We start from the raw sequence: 20,487 nt of genomic DNA, 5'->3' as shown, positions 1-20,487 counted from the left end.
TTTTAAGCGTAATGAAGTGCTGCTCTACAGACTTTCAACAGCATCAATTCATAATCCCTTGACTGACTATTACAGAAACACTGTCAGATCAACTTTTCCTCCCTTCTGCATGTCATCACTGAAGTTATTTCAGGACAAACCAGCAGATGACGTTCCAGGCACTGGTTGCCATCTGAACCAGCGCTCTCTCCTGGCAACATAAGGCACAGATTGCAGGACATTGATACAATCAACTTGCTTGCCACACGCATCTTCTCTAAGCAATCATCTTTCTTAATGAGGCCGCTGAATCTGCAAGAGTGTTCATTGTCTCTGCTGCTCAAAAAATTCCTTGCATTCCTCAAGGGGTAAAACAGGCATGAGCCTGTTACCTGTATGAAAGGAGTTGCTAATGCAAAGAATGGATATGAAAGCAGACAAGGATCACAAAATGGAATTCAGAGTTTTATTTCCAAAAAGATCAACATTGTGTTGAAAAAAAAAAAAAAAAAAAAAAAAAAAATCAGGTTCAATTAGTTTTCCTTTGATTTGAATGGCTACAAAAATAGATTCTACTAAAATCCATGAAGCCAGTTAGCAGTACCACAGCAAACAAATACCAAAGTTACTCATTCAGATACCACATAACAGTCACAGGAATCTAGCATATATTATTTCATGTTTTGTCTTTTTGTTAGGTAAATTTATAAAATGTTCATTAAGGCTGAAATACCCATATGATTTTTAAAAATGGTACAAAAAATAATTTTATACCAGTTGGAGGTAACAGTGCGCATTCATTAAAATCCTGCACCAACGCAGTAGTATTCATAATTTAAAACCCAGCCCAGTAGAAAAGAGAAATGTGCAAACATTTAAAAGTTAGATGTACTCAGAAGCTTGTGGTGCATTAGACCTGGCAATCCACTTCTGTCCTAATGTAAGGCAGGCGCCAAGAGATGTCTAATGAGGCACTAAAAGGGGAGGCCAGGGCAGACATGCATATGCATGAAAGTTGCAACTCAGTAGCCTGTGATACAGGGAACACTGCTGTGCTCTCCCCAGGGACGGTTTGCCCAATCAGTAGTATTATGGCACGCAATCCAATCCCAGAAAAGTCCTTGATGAATTCTGGTCAGTCTGCTGTGGGATATAACAAAGTAAAAGCCATTTAGAAAACAGAATTTTAAAGTTAATGAAAGAAACTTGTATGATGTGCATCAGTGTGTCACTACAAGAATTCACGCTGGGCCCAAAGACTCTACAAATATGCATCTTCGCACACACACTTCTATGATGGATGTGAGATTATTCTGAAGTACAATGTCCTGCATAATAACTCTCCTTCTCCCTGCCTCTATCTTCTGCCCATGGGTGTTCATAATTAACACAGACTCATGTTGCTGTTGTCACTATTCAAACCTTTTTTTCAAACGTAAAGGGAAGAAGAGCATCCCGTGCATTCTGTTCTGCTTAGTAAGGGCATCCATTTATTTGACAGTCCTAAGTTTCAACAGGTTATAGCTGCGAGCTCTGGCTGCCTTTCATGCTTGTTTCCCATTAAGAGTCATGAAGGAGCCTTCAAAGGACTTCTTTTTATTCATTTAAAACTGATCCAGCATATTTACTTGTGTGGCACATAATGTGCTGAACAGTGGTACTACAACACACAGCCAGCAGATTCCCAGCCTGAAAATTCAGACTGGAGTTCTGCACTACTGCAAACCACTTATATCAGCTGAATGTTTATAATTTTGTGTTTTTCCTTTTCTACTTCAGTTGGCCTGAAATAACTTTTGCCTCACCTACCTCCTCCATTACTTAGTCTGTGTCCTACTGGACTTCTTGCCAAATTTCTTTCTGCAAAGCTCCTGCAACGACACAAGATAAGTTTTGTTACTGTGATGCAATACAAAGACATTCTCTCCCAGCTGCTGGCAGAAAACCAGGATTAAGTAGTGTCCAGAGCAAGTGCACAGAGCAGAGCATGTCAGGCAGTCACTTATCCTTATGCACCAGCAGTTACCAATTCCACCAAGCTTCCTGCATCCACTGCAAATAGTAGTCCTTTGTCTACATTTCTGTAACCCCTGGCACCTGAACATCAGTATTCTAAGGATACAAGATAAAGCCCCGCACCCATGGTGGTAGCTTAGCTCGACTGTACAGACAGAATGGGAGCAGAGATACTGAATATGTCCAAGTGACAACTGTCAAGCCAGGATTAAAATTCCAGAGTCCCATCCTCGGCCAACTAAGCCCATGTGGCCTGACCTTAGATCAGTATGGGTTGACACAAATATAAACCTGTATGCGAATAGTCAGAGTCCTGTTCCTTTGGGATGTGGGAATGTGATCTCTCCTGCTTTTCGGAGAGAAAGAGACAAAGCATTATTCATTAAAAAAAAATATATATATATATATATATTAGGGACAACACGTGAAAAAGAATCAGCATCTCTCATACTCTTCTTCCCTTTGACAGTTCGTCAACTGGCTCTAGCACAAGGAGCTCTACCACCTTTTGTTGGGCACTGCCCTACTGTCACTAGAAATGCCCTCCTTTGTCACCCCCACCCTTAGAAACACAAGTTGGTAGATACTCACCCTCTTCCCCCCTCCAGAGTACTCTGGATCTCCTTCAGGACTTCTGGAAAGCAGAGAGTTAAAACAATGAGCTAAGACAGCAGAGATCTGCTTTCAAGGCAGCAGACGAGCTGCATTCCACCCCCTAGTAGAGAAGCCTTTAAACTTGCTTCCTTCCAAGGGAAGTCAAACCTTATAATATCATTCCCTTTCAGTAGTACTGGCTTTTACTGAATAGGCTGGCATAAAGGATGGAAGCAGTCACGTGCTAGATGAAGTGTTGCCAGCAATGGTGTACATGAGAACTAAAATAAACAGTTGATTCCAGATGACATTTCACACAAGCCTTACTGGAAAGTAAAGGTTCTTCTCTTAACACTGTGGTGAATGCAGCTAAGTGTAAGAACTCCCGCCTTAGGGCACGACTATCAGCCCAATCCCTTATTTCTTCTAACTCGTGGGAAAACAAACACAGTATTTCCACCAGTCTCGCAGAACTTCAGATTACTTAGGATTGAAGGCTGGAACTCAAAATCCCCAGCAACTTTCTTCTTTCCCCATCAAGAAAGGCAGATGCCCTGATTTTAGCACGATTTCATCTTACTCACTTTCATCATTGAGTAAGGCATGATCCATCAGCCTTCCAGAATTCCTTTCTTAAAAAAAAAAGAAAAAAGAAAAAAGAAAAAAAAAAAAAAGTAAAATAAAAATTAAAAAAATAGAAATCCAAAAAAGTTGAAAAAAAGCTTTGATCTAAAAACATTTATCCTTTCCCGTATGGAAACCGTCAGGTCACAGCCTGACCCAGTGATTGAGCACCTGGTGAAGGGGCATAACCAGCCCCTGCCAGCCAGCCAGATGGAAAATTTACCTGGAGGACCAGAAAGGGTGACCCTGAGTCTGCTCTCCCTAAGCTCATTTAAAGGCTGGCAGCCTCAAAGGAAGGATAGCTACTCAGAGATCACCTCCTTTGGGATACTTGGTGAGCCTTCATCCTCAGAGGGGATTATGACTGCTACCTTTCTTGGGTGATCTGAAAGTGGCTTAAAGCAGTTATATCTGCCACTACTCATACTTACATTCCCACAATAGAACTGTTTTGATTTTTTTCCTCATTAACTAACTGTTGACTACAATGAATGCTTCACAACTAATTCTTAATGCCTCTCACATACGGAGATGGTATTTTTCCAGCAAGACTATTCAGCTAACAAAACATACAATCTGTAATATCGGACATATCTTCTTACAGTCTCTTCCAGCAAAAGCTGCGTTCTACTCTGTCTAGGCAGCTTTGCCACACCCTATCTACCTTAGTAACTGCTGTGTCCAGGCAGGTCGGAATCTTTCCCTAGTTTCTCTTCTTACTTTCCCTTTTCTTAGGCAGCAAATAACATATTTCCTATTTCTGCTTACCATCTTCTCCATAGTCACCTGAACTTCTTCCTGAACACCTGGGAAAGGAAAGGTGACAGAAAACAAACACTGACTCTGAGAGAGTAGATGCAGAGAATTCACAAATCTTCTTGGCAGCTACAAGAAATTCCACTACACGTTAACTAAACGGCTTGTTAATTAAGAATGTAGTAAGGGCTTGATTATTTGTTGGCGATAAATAATTCTATGGACCCAAGAGAACCTAAATAGTCTACCATTATGTGCTGAAGTTCTGAGAGGAGGAACACTAGATTTTCTCTCAGAGCAATAATTTAATTTCTTCAGCAATGAATAGCCCCCCAGGTCTCCAAGAATCAGGTGTCAGTCTGATAATGTTAGAGAACAAGTAACACAAGCTAGAGCTTAGAGTTGATGACTCTAGTTTAGGGACACAACTCCCAGTGCTTCCCTGCTTTGTCCCAGCAGCTGTACAGAAGCAGGAAAACCAGCACGGAGAAAGTTACATTTCCTCATTTCAATACATCTAGGAATGTTGTCATTGAAAAGCTTCCACCAACATGGAAAGGGAGACAAAAGAACTCATAATAATGCTTGCTTGTATCAACTGCAACACAGGAGCAGATCCCAATGTTCAGATGCAATCAGTATGCCGAGTTTTACAGTCTTTACCTGGATTTTCTTGAAGCATTCTCCATGACAGACCTACTGTGCGCGTGATTGTTGCTTGAAACTTCTGGCACATCCACAACACACCGGGGCTCCACTAACCATTTGGTAGAAAGGGAAAACCTCTCAAACTCTGATGGTGAGATGAGATAGAAGCCTATAGAGGATTGCAAATATACAAGCAATTCTCAAACCCAGGAAAACAGAGATTAGCCAAAAAAAAAAAAAAAAAAAAAACAAATAAAAGAAAACCATCCTATATTCTAAGGGTACTCTCTGGCAGAAAGAGCTTACATTTTCTCCTCTTTAAATAAGGTAGAATCGTTGAGGAAGACATTACCTCAGTTTCCCAAGGATTGGTTAGCCTAGAGACTGAGCAATATTATGTTGAAAGATAACTACCTTGCAGTACTCACATTCCTGAAAAGCAGCAGAAAAAGATGTAAAAACTGAACTACAAAGAAGAGACGAGTCTTCCACAGACATAAAATGTTGGATGCCAATTTTTACATTCCTGAGCGTTAAGCCACAGGTAACAGAAGACACAATGCAGCTATTTTTACCGTTCCTGCTGCTCAGAGAGCCTCTCTCATATCTCCAGACACCTGGATGACAGCCAGAACAGCTAGTTCTAAACATTAAGCCCTACACTCACTATTCCATTGTTTCAAACATGCAGTAGGGTCAGATATTCTGGGAGAAGCATGCCTTACCTTGGCCATATTTAGTGAAAACGCAGGATGCAATGCCACTCACATCCTCTTTACGAATGCAAGGGTAGCGAATCTGTAACTTCAGGAAGGGCAGTGAGATGATCTGAATGTCTCCCAGGTTAGTCAGGACAGTGAGGTCATTTTCATTGTAATCATCAGTCTTGCAGCTGCCAAAGTTAGCAACCATCACTTTTCTTACTCTACAGCCTTCCAGTGCTGTCAGTTTGAGCTTCAGTTTTGAGCTAACCTTGGGCAGTGTAAAGACCTGTCAACAGAAACAAGACATTGATTCTTCTTCCTGAACAAAGGTACGGCTGCACCCCAAGACATGCGCTGCTTGTTCCTTTAACAGTGTTTTCATTCACAGTGAATACACTCAAGTGTAATCTGAGTCAATCTGGCTTCCCATTCATGGGACAAGTAACCTGCCACAGTCAGCGTTACAATCTGTTTCTGTTCTGAATCTGCTTGTTCTGATAACAGGGGGTTTTACTCTTCAGGCTGCAAATTGCATTTCTCTACTAATTATTTCAAGATCCTTTCATATTTGGCTACAAATTTTTACAGAAAAAAGGGGTTTACAATGTGCAATCTTCTGTATTTAAAAGCCTACAGCAAGCTACTTAAAGCCTTCTCTACACTCACTGGCTAGCATACCAAAACAAGAAACTTCTTGGTTGCTTCATAGAAACACCTACCAACTGTTGCTTCTGTGTAGCATTGCAACCAACTAACTAATCACAGTTAAAGCTGTTTCCCAAAAGCAAAAGGTACCTCACCTGAAGAGTATTAAAAATATTGGAATAAAATGTATATGTACACCATGCACATCGTTATGCAGAACATCCAATTCATCACCATACACCTAATTCATGGACTGTACCAAACAAAAATGTCACCCCAGGGGTGTTATAACAGTACTGATGAATAAGCACTCCCAAGAGTTCTCCTGCCACTGAACACTGTGCAGGACTCTAGCAGGTTTTAGGCAAGAGTCCACACAAACCTCCTGAATGATAGTCACCTTAAATTGCTCTTCAGATACCACCAGTAGTTGATGGCTGCCTTGCATATCAGGGCTCTTAGAAAGGTCATGTGCTACTTCCAGAGGTTCTGGGAGAGGTATGTTGCGCCCATCCAAGACAAGTATACTCACAACAGGTGCCCTGTGCATCAGCTGAATTTCTTTGGCTAACAAAGCAAGATGAAAAACAAAAAGATAACAGGAGTGTAGTCAGAGACATTGTTAAAAACCTCACTCACTTCCTCTTAGAGGTGGAGACCTATATAACATTTCCATAGAAACACTGACTAAAAAGATTTAGGAGTTGAAGGATATTTGAACATAAATGGTTCTTGTTAAACAGTAAACATTATTAGTAACCATAAAGATAACAGGTAGTACTGTCAAAATAAGGTATGTGCACTGTGGCTTGATATTAAACTTCAGTGGCAGCTGATGTAAGTTTAGATTTCTGAAGTTAGTGGGAAATAAAGCTAAAGTACATCAAACAGTACTGCAGTTCACTTACTCTGCAATTCAGTTACCATAGTATCATCTAACTCAGATGCTGCTTCATTTACCTCCACTCTCAAACAGTAGTAATTGAGCTACCTTGCCTTCCTGTTTTTGTGGTTCAAGACATGCAACTCATACTTACACAAGCGATAGGTCAGATCTACAAGGACACTAGCTTTCACAAAGCATACTTACCCTGCTCTGCCCTGACAGGTTCATCCATCCTTCTCTCTGCTGGTGGAACACGCAAACAGAAGGCATAGACTGTACCTCCATTGGTGCCTGCCCACAAGGATGGGCAGTGGTGGGAGCCTACAGCAACAAGAGAGCTTGTAAGCTAGCCACCTTGGACACACACAAGTTATTTACATCCTCCCTTTGTTTGCATCCTAAATAGTCTTACATTGGGCAGGCTTGCCAGGGAAACTACAGGTTCTTAGCACTTCTCTTTCCAATATGCCTCTCTCAGAAGCTTTAAGTGTGAACATAACATGTGAGCAAAAGGAATGGAATGGTGCTTCCATCACTCACAACAATTACTGCATCCATTTTTCACATTTGTATCAGAGACAAGCAAGGAAAAGCTGGGCACGGTATCAGCTTGGGCTCTGATGCACAGTATCAATCACTCTCAGCAAAATTAAATTCTCTGCTGGGGCAAGGATGAACTTCAAAGCAATGAGATAAGGAAAAGCTTATACTCACAAGCCAGAAGTCATTCTGTCACCTTTGAAAACCATACATATAGACTGCATCCAAAGATGAACTATTACTTGCCTTGGATTAGCCAGCAGACAGAATGGGTAGACAACAATTTTGCATGTTAACAGATGCTCTTGTTCTATATTAGTTTTTTGCTATAACACAAAGTAGGATACAGAAGGCACTGAAATTTCCTGGCAGTAGATCCTAATGCATTCCTTGGCAAAAGGAGGAAAAAACTATCCAGAAGAAAGGAGATGCCTTTTCTACTCACTGTCTCTCAAGAAGGTATCAGCAAAATATAAGGTGCGCACAAAGCCAGTGAAAGAGTCTTCTGCAGATCGGGCTTCAATCTTCCGTTGGACTGGAGCCAGTTCCATTTCCTGTAACATGCCCTGATCAAATTTGCCATTTGCTTCATGTGTCTTCAAAGATGAGGAGACATAGGGATGAGAGTGAAATAGTAAGAACAGCAGTAGAAGGGAAAGCACCTTCATAACAGTGATCAGATATATTCTGAATCATAGGTTCAACTTGAGAAGAGTATATTTTCACTAAAATCCTATTTTTATTTAATAGGCAGTAGCACTGCAAGTCATTTTTGCCCTTACATACCAATAGATAACAGTATGTAAATGATCTCCTGCTCTAGGCAGTCTAAATTGGAAGCCTACGTGTTCCATGTTGTGAGCAAATGGAACGCAAAAAAGCGAACCCCTCACCTCTGAGGTATTTCCACCAACTCCTCGTCGCTTCCTGGACACTCGGCTTCTTCTAATCCGCCTGAATGACTGACGGAGGGACTTTTTCAAGGACTTCACCCGAGACAGCGGGCCTTCTAAAGCCAACTGATCACTGGGATGAAGTGTACATCTGAAAGGAGGGAGACACACCGTCAGTTTCTACTGGGTGACAAACACTCCCAAGAGTCTAACAGGACATACACAAATGGCTGAACAAGAACATGTCTACGTTCTTGAAGATCCTCAAGGACAATTGAGACAGGGCTTGTTATACTGATTGCTCTTAAGATACCTCTTCTCAGTTAGCAATTTCACATCACCATGAATAGGGGATTACTCAGAAAGTAAGATACTTACTTGACAAAAACCAGTCGTCTCTGCTGGTGATCAAAAAGTCCAAAGCCATGACTAGTACCAAAGGCCACAAGCTTCCATTCAGAGTGAAGGGCCAATGAGGTGACGACAGCTGGTGGTTGACATTGGACAAGGACAAATGGCTGAAAACCAGCTTCAAATCGAACAGGTCCATCTCGAGTCTTCAGTTTCTCATGACCTTTCCATCGATAGCCCTCTTGGTCCTGCAGCAGATCTGCTTCAACATGATCAACAACATGTTCTGCACCTTCATCATTCAGTTCCATTACCAGTACCTGAAAGAAAGAGGACAAGTTCTGCTACAGCTTCTATTGTTCAAGCAGTCCTCCGAGCTGCAGGCCCTCTAAGCAGTTGAAAAACCAGAACACTTCTCAGAGCTCATAAGGAGTTAAATAAAATCTGAAGGACAGATCTGAGAAAGTAGAGAACTATAAAAAACACTTCCAGCAACTGAACCAATTTGCCGCTACAGAAATAGACATTTCCAACTTTAACGTATCTTCAAGTTGCACTGAGACAATCTGCACTAAAAATAAGCTTTATTTCAGTACCTGCCCTGCTGTACCAGCTACAGCCAAGTATCCACTGTATTTACACAGGTAGATCTTCTGGATCCCAAGTCTAGGATCATCGCTATAAGGGTCAAAGGTACCAACCTAGATGAGAGAATATACAACAGGTAGACTTTGCAGATGCATTAATGATGCCAAAAATCAGAACCGCTCAGTTTTTCAGAAAGCTTCCACATGCAACAGCTATCTTACCTTGCGAAGAGGAGGCCATTCATCCTCACCTATTGTGTTCATGTTATCATTGGGATCAGCATCTGTGAGAAATACTCGTACTGTGCTTAGCTTATAAAGGAGATGTAAGCAGACACCAGATGCATCCCAAAACCGCACAGTGCCATCTTCATGTCTGTATGAAGAAAAAAAGGCTTTATAACCTGCATGACTAAGTTCTGTATTTACATTGCTCCCTTTGAACCAGTCTGGATTACCGCCTGCACATCTACACTGGTGTTTGTGAGGCAGAATGGGTAACTAACTCTTCAGGATCACAAATAAAACAACATTATAGGATAATCTGCGGATGCCACATCCTGTTTGCTCAGAAGCAGAAGATTTTAGCATTATAAAGCTAACAAACCGAGCTTGGAGATTTGTGAAGTTGCAGCCTTCTCTCTACCAAATAAGCAGACATTAATCTTACATGAAAGCCTCAGTTCAAAGGACAAAAAGCAACTGAAAATGGCTCTGTGACTTTTTATTCATTTTTTTAATAAGTACATACCCTGTGAGAAGCAAGTCCCTCTGAGGAGGATCAGGAGCTATGTTGGTGCCACCATCAATTGGCCATGGCTACAAACACATTAAGAGAAGACAGTGACTTCCTAGGCAGTGACAGTGTGGAGAGAATATCAGCCAGGAGGAGAGCATGAACTTCAGTGCAAACAGAAGTGAAATAGTTCTTGCTGCTATAGCTTTTGTTAGGATTAGATGTTCTGACACCGGCTGTGCTTTTCAGCGTAAGACACTCTACACATTTCCTCAAGAAGCTGTGCCAAAAGCTCCATGCTTCTAAATGAGAAGTTTGTTATAACTGACAGCTGAGAACGCTAAGATTTCCTTTCTAGCTTGTTAAAGCCTGACAAAAATAACGTATTTTAATACCCCAGCATGAGTAACTGTTGGTAGTGCTCTGGAAAAAAAAAAAAAAAAACATTCTCAACTCTATTAAGCAGCAGGATGTCTGCTGATGACTCATCCGTCCACATGCAGTCAACAGTGCAGATCACCCACATAATGAGCAGTCAAGCTCTTCTTAAATATATGGGAACATGTGTACCTTTAAAGCTGCCATACCATATTTGAGTAGTGAACATTCTGCTTGCTCCCAGCACTAATAATCCTCTCCCAGAGTTTCAGTGGGATGTTGGAGACATGGTGTGAGCAAGTGATGGCTGAGCAGTGGAGAGAAGCCAAGTATGGAGGATGGACTGCTGGCCAGCCTGCAGATTTTAAGTCTATAACTATCAGCTCTTCTTCTGCCAGCACCACCATAGCAGAAGGGTCATCAAACTCTGCAGAAACAAGATTCATTGATGTTGACAAAAATTACTACCCAAGATTAACATAAACAAGCTTCTGGTAAGTCTCATACTAAAACTGCAACTATGAAGCTCTACAGAAACATGTTTTTGTTGGCAACACCACTAAATGTTTCTGTTTTTACTGGGCCTATTAAGGCACTAATATTAATAAATCTCAAGATACTAAAGATTATGGTTTTTTTTTATCTCACTGCTGGGACCATCAGAGTGACTGTATGGATTACATTGCAGAATAAAATGAAATGTTAGCAACATCCATGACTACACATCACAAGTTCAAACACACCACAACAGATATACACAGCCAGAACTCTACACTTACCTACAGCTAATTAACAGCATATGGTGAACAGAAACGCATACAGCCCAGCAGCGTCCCACTTAGTGCTGTCAGAACCACAGTCCATCTAAGGTAAGCTGCTTAAACACAGTAATGCTTCGGGTTCTGCAGAATGTTCCTCTGCCTGAGCTGACCAGAGTTTCCAATTCAGCTATCTTACTCCTCAGTTTTCCCCGATTCTAAAGTATTGTGCCACATTTTCTGCACTTTTTAAAGAGTGTGCACATCATACAATGTATGTTTATATGTATATAAGACAAAATTCAAAAAGAAATCTATTATTAGAATCTTATAGGTGACATCTGACACAATCAAGAAGATTTTTTTTCGTAACTAATAATTAAACCAAGTGGAAAAAACACCCTGCAAGCACTGTATTATGGTAGCACGTGTATGATAGCCACTATACTAAATGGTGGGAAAAACCAAAAACACAGATCCAGTAACAACATACCTAGAGGAAATTTAAGTCAATGCATAGCTCTAAATGTGTTGTCGCAGCAAGGGTTTGGGGGTGGTAATCAGTGTGAGCCAAAAGCCAATTGCAGCTCTTTGCTGACAACCCCTACTATCCTGTGCTTTCACTTCCCCCAGAATATACTTACAAGAATGCATGCTTATAAGCAAGCACATACCAAGGCTGTCATTCAGTAGAATTAACTCCAAGTAATTAGTATTTGGCATCACAATTAGTTAGACACCCCAAGTTTCATCTGACTGGCAACAGCCATAATACAGCACTAATCAGTTCAGTTTCTTCATGAAAAAAAAAAAAATTACATTCAGTTTTAGATGCTTTATTATGCGTTCATTCACAGTTCCCAGTGAACTTCTAAATAAAGGACAGATATGATATTACCTATAGCATCATTCATGATCAGCCCTGCACTATAACTACTATTGCCAATATTAAACTTATGTACTATTTTAAAAGTATTATTTTCCCTACAAAGGCACATATCTGAGCTCACTGCTTATGGCAAACACCTATTTTAAGCTTCTGAAGTAGCAAGCATACTAGTTTGTTTTGTTTTCCACCATGACTGACATACACCCATCCATGAAAAGTAAACGAAAACAGTATTAGTGTTTTTTCAAAATTGATTTCACAGTATATTTAGGATAGAGGAATGTCACTGCCAACCACCATGCTGCAACACGTGAACTTTGTGCTTATTAAACTATGTGGGTTTTGTCTACAATTAATACCTTCATTTTGCCATTGCAGGGAAGACTGCCTAAGGGGAAACAAGGCAAGCTACGCACATCCAACTAAGCTCAGGCAATCAGCCACAAGAAAGCTCGTCAAGAACAGAAACCTCATTTTATTGTAAAAATGTATTTATTTATTTATTTATTTATTTATTAAAGTGCAACAACTTCAGCTCCCTGTAGAAGCTTCGGTCTGTAGTCACTAGAAGATAGCTTAACTGGATACTTTAATCCTTGGGATGTAAAAATATAAAGTCTCTTAATCTCAGTTACTTAATCCTAAAGGGACTTAAAATTCAATTCCTGCATATTATTTCTTCATAGAAAGTGACTGGTTTCTTTAATGGTAAAAAGCTAAACAGTGCTTCAAAACTAATGGTTCAGCACAATTGGAAGATGTTTATAAAAAGCATCCCTGTGTAGGTAAAGACTAGAATAACAAACATATACAGGCAGTTCACCTCAGTAACACCCTACCTATTTCATGATTTAAGAAGGTCTGCTTAAGAAGTCCAGTAGGGAGCAACATTCCTTCACCAGATTTGTAATCTGTTTTATGCAGTAAGCCAAAGGGAGCCAACCTACACACACACACACACACACACACACACACGCTTGAATGCCTGCTACAGCACAGCACATGCTGAGAGCTGTCACCATCACCACTCACACTACGCAAGACAAATAGGCAAACCAGAAAACCTGGGAAGATTCAGCAATGCAGATTTGCTTACAAGCCACTGAAAGGGATCAGACCAAACTGCACAAGTCTAGATGCAACTTCCAATACTGCACATTTGTGGAGCTTGAAATAGCAATTTTACTTTCAGTTTCTTCAAGTTAACCAGAAACAAGAACTACATCAGCATTTGGGAAAAACTCCTGACACTTCCATGGTATAGTGGAAGAAAAGGCAAAGAAGTCCTTCAGCAGAAGTAAAAATCTGACAAACTAAAACATGTTGCAGAATGAGTGCTATTTGGTATTTTGCTATTTACATTCAGGTTCACCAGCAGTAAGTAAATTAAGTTTCCTACATACTAATCCTGGGTTCTGCTCCCTCTGCTGATTTATTACCCAGAGGCCTAGTCATAAATCCATGTAGTAATTAAAAGAAACAGTTTCTCAGTGGGAGTAAATTCTATTTTTAACTATTGCCTTCTCTGAAATGCTGTTTTCAAGCAGCAATATTCAGATCCTGATTTTACTACCTGGTTATGTCCAGTGTCCTGCTTATGCAGACATGAACTTAAGAGATCTTTTCTCACTAATGAAGTAGATAATAATTTAATGAATGTAATCGGCCCATTCATTCTGTCAGTATTTCACACTTCAGTTTTAAAGGACAAAATCTCTCACTTCAAACTGTCTGAGGGCTTCTTGAGATTCAACTTCTTCACAATTCATAAGCTACTTACACCAGGTTTCTAGATGAGTACACAGGTATTCTAGCTATTCATCAATGACGTGCAACCACATACCTGCAGTAGGCTCTGAACTGAAGATGATAAAGAAGTCTATCACTCGCGATGTGAAGTCAAAGGCTATTTGCTGGCTGCCATGAATAACAGAGATACTGTGCCGGTCACCATAACTAGCCCGGGGCATCCCCCCTTGGAATATAATGTAAGGAAGCCTTAAGAGAAAGATACAGCATATGCTGAAGTAAGAAGCAAGCACAACTTCAAAGACAAAGTCAAACTTTGACAAAAAAAACCCCTACATCTTAAAAAGCTCCTCTGAAGTGCTCTTATGGTAACATACACTATATCCTTTAAGTACTTCTTTCCAAAGCTAAGGACAAAGGAATATAACACAACCTTACCCATTCCTTGTTGTCTGCCAGTAGATCTTAGAAATGGCCTTGCACGGAAAAGGACCTATGAGAACAGAGCTAGTTACCATAATTGAAGAAGTGCATCCTCACTTCAGATGTCCTTTATTCTGCTTTATTTAGGTCAGTTCAGTGACCGAGAGAAGGAGAGTCACCTGAACTAGTAAACAAAACTTCCCCAGACCAAGCCACATCAGACAAGTCTGCTGGAACATGCGGATCACAGTTACTCCTCAGGAAAACAACACTTAGATTCAGGGAAAGTTTTGAACTACGTTGCCGATGGCTAACAGAGTACAGAAGCTGATTAATGTTGAAAACACAGACATTCTGGAAATTAAGTTAAAGATGATAGAGAGCTTCTAAAGCTTCTACACACTTAAAAAATGAGGTCATCCCTATTTTATGTGTTTTTTGCAAACCAGAAGATCAACTCCTGTCGAACAGGACACTTGAACTAAAACAATGAGCTGAATCACCAACACCTTGTTCATAAAGGAAGAACATTCTTCAACACATTTGCTCTTCATGTTCAAGACTGACTCAGCAATGCAAAGGAGTTTAAAAATCCAAGAAACAGCTGGACTGAAATCAATTAGTCCAGGCTCACAACCCATTAAAATGGTAGTTCTGCCTTTTGCCATCAGGATAAAACACTAGGGACAGCCCATCGTGAATATCCCACGTAGACTCTAAGTGAGCCCGAATGAATGTGCAACAACTAAATCTCACTTACTGACCATAAGGCACAAGGTTTTCCAGAGGCAGAGACTGCCTGTCATCATTAGATACTGGCCACTGGGTGTAACTTCCATCATAATGACAACTAATGAATTTACTGCCATCCCTCTGCCAGGAAAGGTTCTCCAGTTGCTGAAAAGAAATAGACAATGATGTACTCTCAAGTTAAGAGTAAGAAAAGGAGGGAGAGAGGGAAGGGGGGAAACAGGAGGGGAAAAGGGGAAATAAGCTTTGCCAGGCTCTTCCTACATCCACTTATCTTCAAGAGTGCCGTGAGAGGAGAGCGCTCTTCCTCCCGTAAGAACTACCTTTGGATTGGGTTAATACCTGGCTGCCCAGGAAATGGTGTGTCACTTTGTTATCCCGCCGGTCCCAGAGAACAATCAAGCCTCTGCTGTACCCAATCAGGATCTGGTCAGGGTTTTTAGGATGCTCCTGAAGGGCTTCTACCAATTCACATGATCGTCTGTTACAGTAATCTTCAGGTATCCTGCAAAAGAGAAAACAGAGGTTTATTTCTGGTATAACTCAGTACAAGTGTAATAACAGTTGAAGTATAAGAAAGAAATTAAGCAATAAAAAGCAGTCAGTGGAGAATAAGTGTAATATTTTTGTAAATCCTTCAAGAAGCAGAAAAACCTTACATAAGGCCTATAACCAGGCCTGCCGAATCAGCCTGCCTGTATCCAGCATCTCTCTCCCTTCACTCAAAGCTTACAGTGAGTTTTGGGACTGGATCTGAAGATTGTAATGCATACAACTAACAGTGCACAAGGTTTGCAGATTAACTCCCAGTATGCACTGTATAGTCTGCTCATGTTCAGCACTCCCACAGTGACAGCACTAGGCACAGACCAGGACTGAAATCAATACTTAACACACATCAGGACCAAAAATTACTTTCACAGAAGTCCTGCAGATTTGGAAAATGAATAATATAACAGCAAGGCCCCAGTATTTAATTGGGGGTGACATCTGAACAAAGGATGCCTGCTCATGGGATTCCACTTCCACACAGGAGCGCCTATCTGCTCGCTCACCACTGCAGCACAGCCTCAGAGGTTATGGTCCTGTCCTCCAGGACTCCAAAGGATGGCAGTTCCACCACGAAGATGTTGCCACTCTCTGTGCCAAGGTAAAGGACTTCCCGTGAGGAGTGGGGAAGGACAGCTGTTATCTGCGTGGCACTTGGCGGAGAGCTGGAGATGTAAAATATCTAGTTAGCTACATGCAAGATGGTTACGTTTACCAAACTTGAGAGAACCAACAACTCAACTGGATGCTTACGAGTGCAATTTGTTTTATGGACAGAGATTTTGAGACAGGCATACTTTTTTGAAGGCAAATTCTAGTGTTAATGTAAATTACGTCAAACAACTTTTGACAAGCATGTGAACAAAGAGTCAGATACCCTTTTACAGTGGTCTCTCTTATAAAGATGCCTCCAAAGGAGCTAAAAATAGCTTCCTCAAAATTGGCAAGATTAAATAAAGTCATACTGGTATTTAAGTCTGATTTAACAGATGTATAGATGTGCTTCACCTTAAGATTTACAGTGCCCGTACACAAAGAAGTAGATATAGGACATCAAATTTAAAAACAGAATTTTTACCCAAAAACTCACACTTGACATTGGTACAATCTTAAAAGGTGGTCTCCTGAGCCCTAAACAACTCTTGCTGGTTTCTAAATGTGCCTCTCTAATGAGCTCACAGGAATCATAGAGTCTGTAAGATCAAGACAAACCCTAGCTAAAATAATAACAGTTTTCTTCCTTGCTAAACCACACATAGTTCAAAACCACTCCTGAAGATTACCCAGGTGGCCCTTTCAGTGTGAAGCGATGATCTTCCCACAGCTCAGATGCTCCACTGCGCTGCTTCAGGCTCCAGAGGTGCAAGCTGTTATCATCTAGTAATGTCACCAGCTGGCACTAAAATACCACACATTACCTTTTTTCAGAATCACAACATCAAATACAATACAGAAAATCTAATGATTAAGTTGCTGCTGTAAATAATTCCCTCTGCTAAAGCAGGATCAGGGCTTGCAGGTGGGCATATATATGTGTGGTGGGTATACATACACACGCATAGGGCTACATTCAGTTGCACTGCAGCAGCTCAGGAAGTTAACAGCAAGGCATTTGGAGGAAGACAAGAATTAGTCTAAAGGTTGAAAACCTTCATCTATAGGACAACAATGGCACAGGTTATCACTAAGGGAGAAGTTAGATTTTTGGAAAAAGACCAGCCTAGGATGAAAAGCTCAGTAAGGCAACTCCAAGTGTTAGTTCACCATCTTGCTCAGCATGGTTTGCAGCAACACATCCCAGCGTTGGGTGGGGCTGATACAGTTTACTACACCGCACTCCTTGCATTTTTCATGTTCAACTTCATTCTGGAGAGCTGTGTCAGAGTCCTTTCATGGGCCCTGCCCTGCTGGCTTTGTGTCCAAATTGAACATTTTGCCTGTTGAAGCCACACCTGGTACAACTCCCCAGGAGAGTTTCAGGATGTACCATTAGTTAAGCAAACAGACACCCAAAACCACTTCAAGAATTAGATCCCTCTCAGAACAGACTACTTGAGCTACACTGGGGACATCAGACAATAAAACACATCGCCAAGACACCAGTCTGACAGTCAAGGGAAGGGGAAGTGGTTAGTCAACCAGCAGCCATTTGGAAAACTCTGCCTTTGCTAATTTTAGTTTATGTCAATAACTGTAAAGCAGTCTCCAAAGGCAAGATTGAAAAATCAGAAACACATACAGGCAGCAAGCTTAATAGCTGGCTAGATCAGCAGTACTCAGCTGAACTGCTGAAAAGACTTAGATCAGCAGCAGTTCTGTTCTGCAAAATACCACTCAGTCCTACTAAAATTACAGGGGCTGCAAAAGGAACAGTTTTCATCTCTGCAGCAGATAACCTGAACTACTCTGGACTTACTACCATTCTTACCAGCTCTACTTAAGATAAACAACTAAATTACAAATAATAAAGCTACTCTTAAGTTTTACCAAGCTTCTCCACAGCAACAAGTACTGCTGAGAGCACAGAATACTGAAATAAGTGTTACAGACCACCAGCAGCTGAATAAACTCAATTACAGGAGTTCAGTTACCAGGAATAAACTCAACACATATTTAATAAAAGCCTACAAAAGTCACAGGGGCACTGGAAATACACTCACCTGGTCAGGTATAAAGTGAATCTGCATTACAGTATTGTTTTCTTCATGTAAACCCACGAATTCCACCCCAGGAGCACCATATCTGAAGGCTTTGTTGAGGTTCTAAAGTATTTAAGAATATCCAGATCTGCAGTTACCTGATAAGAAGCATGCTAGCTAGCAAGATGAAGAGAGATCAGTTTGAAACCATGTTGTACTGGTCATGGTCCGGACTGGAAAAAAAGAAAATATGCCCTGTCCCTAGAGGTGTTCAAGGCCAGATTGGAAGGGGCCCTTGTGCAGTCTGGTAATTGTGAAGGTTGGTGGTCCTGCATGTGGCATGGGGGTTGGAGATTCATGATCCTTGATGTCCCTTCCAACCCTGGCCATTCTGTGATTCTGTGAAAAAACATGCCTACTTTGATTTTATGTGCTTGTGTGCTTAAAGGAGACTGCAGGAGAGCATGGAAGTTTACTTAATCCTTTGAGAATTTGCAGAAGAGGTGCCTGAACCCTGTTTTCTGAATCTTCTGTTTTTTTCTCCCTCGGAGATGTTTAATGGTTTCTCAGACACTACAGTACTACTTGTTTGTAACCAAGAGACAGATGGCTACTGCTTGCATGCGAGTCCAGACTCTGAACGCAAACAGCACCAGGAATGATTAAGCAGGTGGAGAGCATACCAACTTTTTCTTTCAGGGATGAGCAATCTGGCTGCTGTACAGCGTACCTTGCTGGCACTGCACCACAGGAATCACCTCCATGCCTTGCATATATGCAAAAAAAATCAAAATGGACATCACTGCTTTAGTTAAAAAAAGTCACCTTTTTCAGTGTTTAGGTCTAATGCCTATAGGGTCACAAATACAGGAAGCTGAATGCATTTCTGTCTTCAGATTAAACCTCTGAAATAAAATCACTTTAAAGAAAGAAAAAAAAAGCCTGCCCCAAATATTTAAACAATCTGGGAATTTACAATGTGAAGGATTGCTAAACTTGGGCTAAACGTAGTCTGACCTTCCACATAACAAAAGCAGAGCTTCTTCTAACATCAGCATCAAACTCAACTTCTGTTTGAGCAATAGTTCAGCTCTTGGCATTCTGATCAAACCAAAAATCAATTTAAACCTAGACAAACTGTTCCAATGTTCTGTAATCCATGTTTGCAAATTTATACTTTGAGCAACTTATTATAAAGCCTTCACAGTTGTATATTCTCATGCTGCTAGAGAAACCTTGCTGAAATTGTTCAAAAGAATACAGTTTGATGGCTCCTGACCGCGTTCCAATGGCCATAAGGTGAAGAAATGGACTATAGCCCAATGCGCTGGGTTGATGGGGAAATCCATGTTCAACAGTCTAGCAAAGAGAAAGAAAAATCATGATCAAAGAGCACGCCTCATGGGCATTGTTGTGTACAGATAAAAAAAAACAAGTTAAATATGGCATAGCAGTCTGAAATACAGAAATTAAAAAGCAATACTCTGAAAACAGTAACCCAAACAGCTCTTCATATTATTTGTAACTCTGTGTAAGCACAACTTACTCAGTCAGCAGAATACACTAACACCCCACATCAATTTTACCTCTGTAAGCCACCTGCTCAGCACAATTTCAAAGCCTAACACAACTACTTCCTACTGCAAAGTCAGCTCTACCTATTAAATTCTAAGAAAGTCAGTCTTCATGACCTTCTCTTATTGACTGACATCAAAAAATGGTGCAAAGCTATGATGAAGTACAGAATAAACACCTATGCTCACTATGAAAGCTAAATAGATTTGGGGGAAGTCAAGAAAACTACTGTGACAGATATTCATTTTCTGAGGGTACCACAAAGAACGTCAGACTCCAACAAGAGCGGGAGCCTGCACTACTACCTCAGAGAAATTCATTTGGTAATTTAAAAAAAAAAAAAAGACACCAGTGTATTGCTTGATTGTAATGACTTCCACAAAGTGTAATTTACATCGCACCAAGACTGAGATTTGAAGTGTGCCATATACATCACAATTAGCAGAGGTGATGCATTTATACACTGTGGCAAAACGTTCTACCATACTTACAGGTTGCAGTCATTTGTAAGACCTCTCAGTCAGGCTTCTAGAAATATTCATGTACAGCTCTCGTCATTGACCACAGAAATCATGCATGTATAAGTGTTCAACAACGTACAGCTACATAAAGAAGGCTTTATGTGCCTGAAGATAAACAGAGCTGATTCCTAGAAAACACTGTTATCCTTATAATTCTACCTTTTGAGAAAATTCTTCTAAGCAAGCTGAGCAACTACAGGAAGGAACTGGTTACAAAACAGCCCAACAACCACACATAGAAAAAAGCGATAAGCAGAGAACCCTCTATTTACAGAAGTAGACACTTGTGCCTCACTC

At 40.7% G+C, this 20,487-nt stretch overlaps 1 protein-coding gene across 12 annotated transcripts in view; it reads right to left on the bottom strand.

Annotated features, from left to right (window-relative positions):
* Nucleotides 1-478: 478 nt before the first annotated feature.
* The window catches only part of LLGL2 (LLGL scribble cell polarity complex component 2), a 35,629-nt gene continuing 15,620 nt past the window's right edge, over nucleotides 479-20,487 (bottom strand). For 10 of the 12 annotated variants that reach the window (XM_042833151.1, XM_042833148.1, XM_042833149.1 and 7 more), the window contains 24 exons: nucleotides 19,356-19,453; nucleotides 18,116-18,197; nucleotides 16,739-16,854; nucleotides 15,962-16,120; nucleotides 15,249-15,411; nucleotides 14,921-15,053; nucleotides 14,172-14,226; nucleotides 13,828-13,982; nucleotides 10,547-10,764; nucleotides 9,975-10,042; nucleotides 9,446-9,599; nucleotides 9,233-9,337; nucleotides 8,664-8,956; nucleotides 8,286-8,436; nucleotides 7,838-7,988; nucleotides 7,057-7,173; nucleotides 6,367-6,533; nucleotides 5,343-5,607; nucleotides 4,633-4,786; nucleotides 3,982-4,019; nucleotides 3,174-3,221; nucleotides 2,587-2,629; nucleotides 1,789-1,850; nucleotides 479-1,122 (listed from right to left, as the gene is read on the bottom strand). In XM_042833151.1, the coding sequence (XP_042689085.1) occupies nucleotides 1,115-1,122; nucleotides 1,789-1,850; nucleotides 2,587-2,629; nucleotides 3,174-3,221; nucleotides 3,982-4,019; nucleotides 4,633-4,786; nucleotides 5,343-5,607; nucleotides 6,367-6,533; nucleotides 7,057-7,173; nucleotides 7,838-7,988; nucleotides 8,286-8,436; nucleotides 8,664-8,956; nucleotides 9,233-9,337; nucleotides 9,446-9,599; nucleotides 9,975-10,042; nucleotides 10,547-10,764; nucleotides 13,828-13,982; nucleotides 14,172-14,226; nucleotides 14,921-15,053; nucleotides 15,249-15,411; nucleotides 15,962-16,120; nucleotides 16,739-16,854; nucleotides 18,116-18,197; nucleotides 19,356-19,453 (3,003 nt within the window). In that variant the 3' untranslated portion in view covers nucleotides 479-1,114. The remainder of the gene's footprint in view (nucleotides 1,123-1,788; nucleotides 1,851-2,586; nucleotides 2,630-3,173; nucleotides 3,222-3,981; nucleotides 4,020-4,632; nucleotides 4,787-5,342; nucleotides 5,608-6,366; nucleotides 6,534-7,056; nucleotides 7,174-7,837; nucleotides 7,989-8,285; nucleotides 8,437-8,663; nucleotides 8,957-9,232; nucleotides 9,338-9,445; nucleotides 9,600-9,974; nucleotides 10,043-10,546; nucleotides 10,765-13,827; nucleotides 13,983-14,171; nucleotides 14,227-14,920; nucleotides 15,054-15,248; nucleotides 15,412-15,961; nucleotides 16,121-16,738; nucleotides 16,855-18,115; nucleotides 18,198-19,355; nucleotides 19,454-20,487) is intronic. The other 2 variants (XM_042833145.1, XM_042833147.1) reach the window with 2 other exon arrangements.

This window comes from Centrocercus urophasianus, unplaced genomic scaffold (genome assembly GCF_019232065.1).
Source record: "Centrocercus urophasianus isolate 14NV4802_14NV808 unplaced genomic scaffold, USGS_Curo_1.0 seq_40, whole genome shotgun sequence".
In the NCBI taxonomy this organism is placed as follows: Eukaryota; Metazoa; Chordata; class Aves; order Galliformes; family Phasianidae; genus Centrocercus; species Centrocercus urophasianus.
This window is presented reverse-complemented; position numbering and strand designations above follow the sequence as displayed.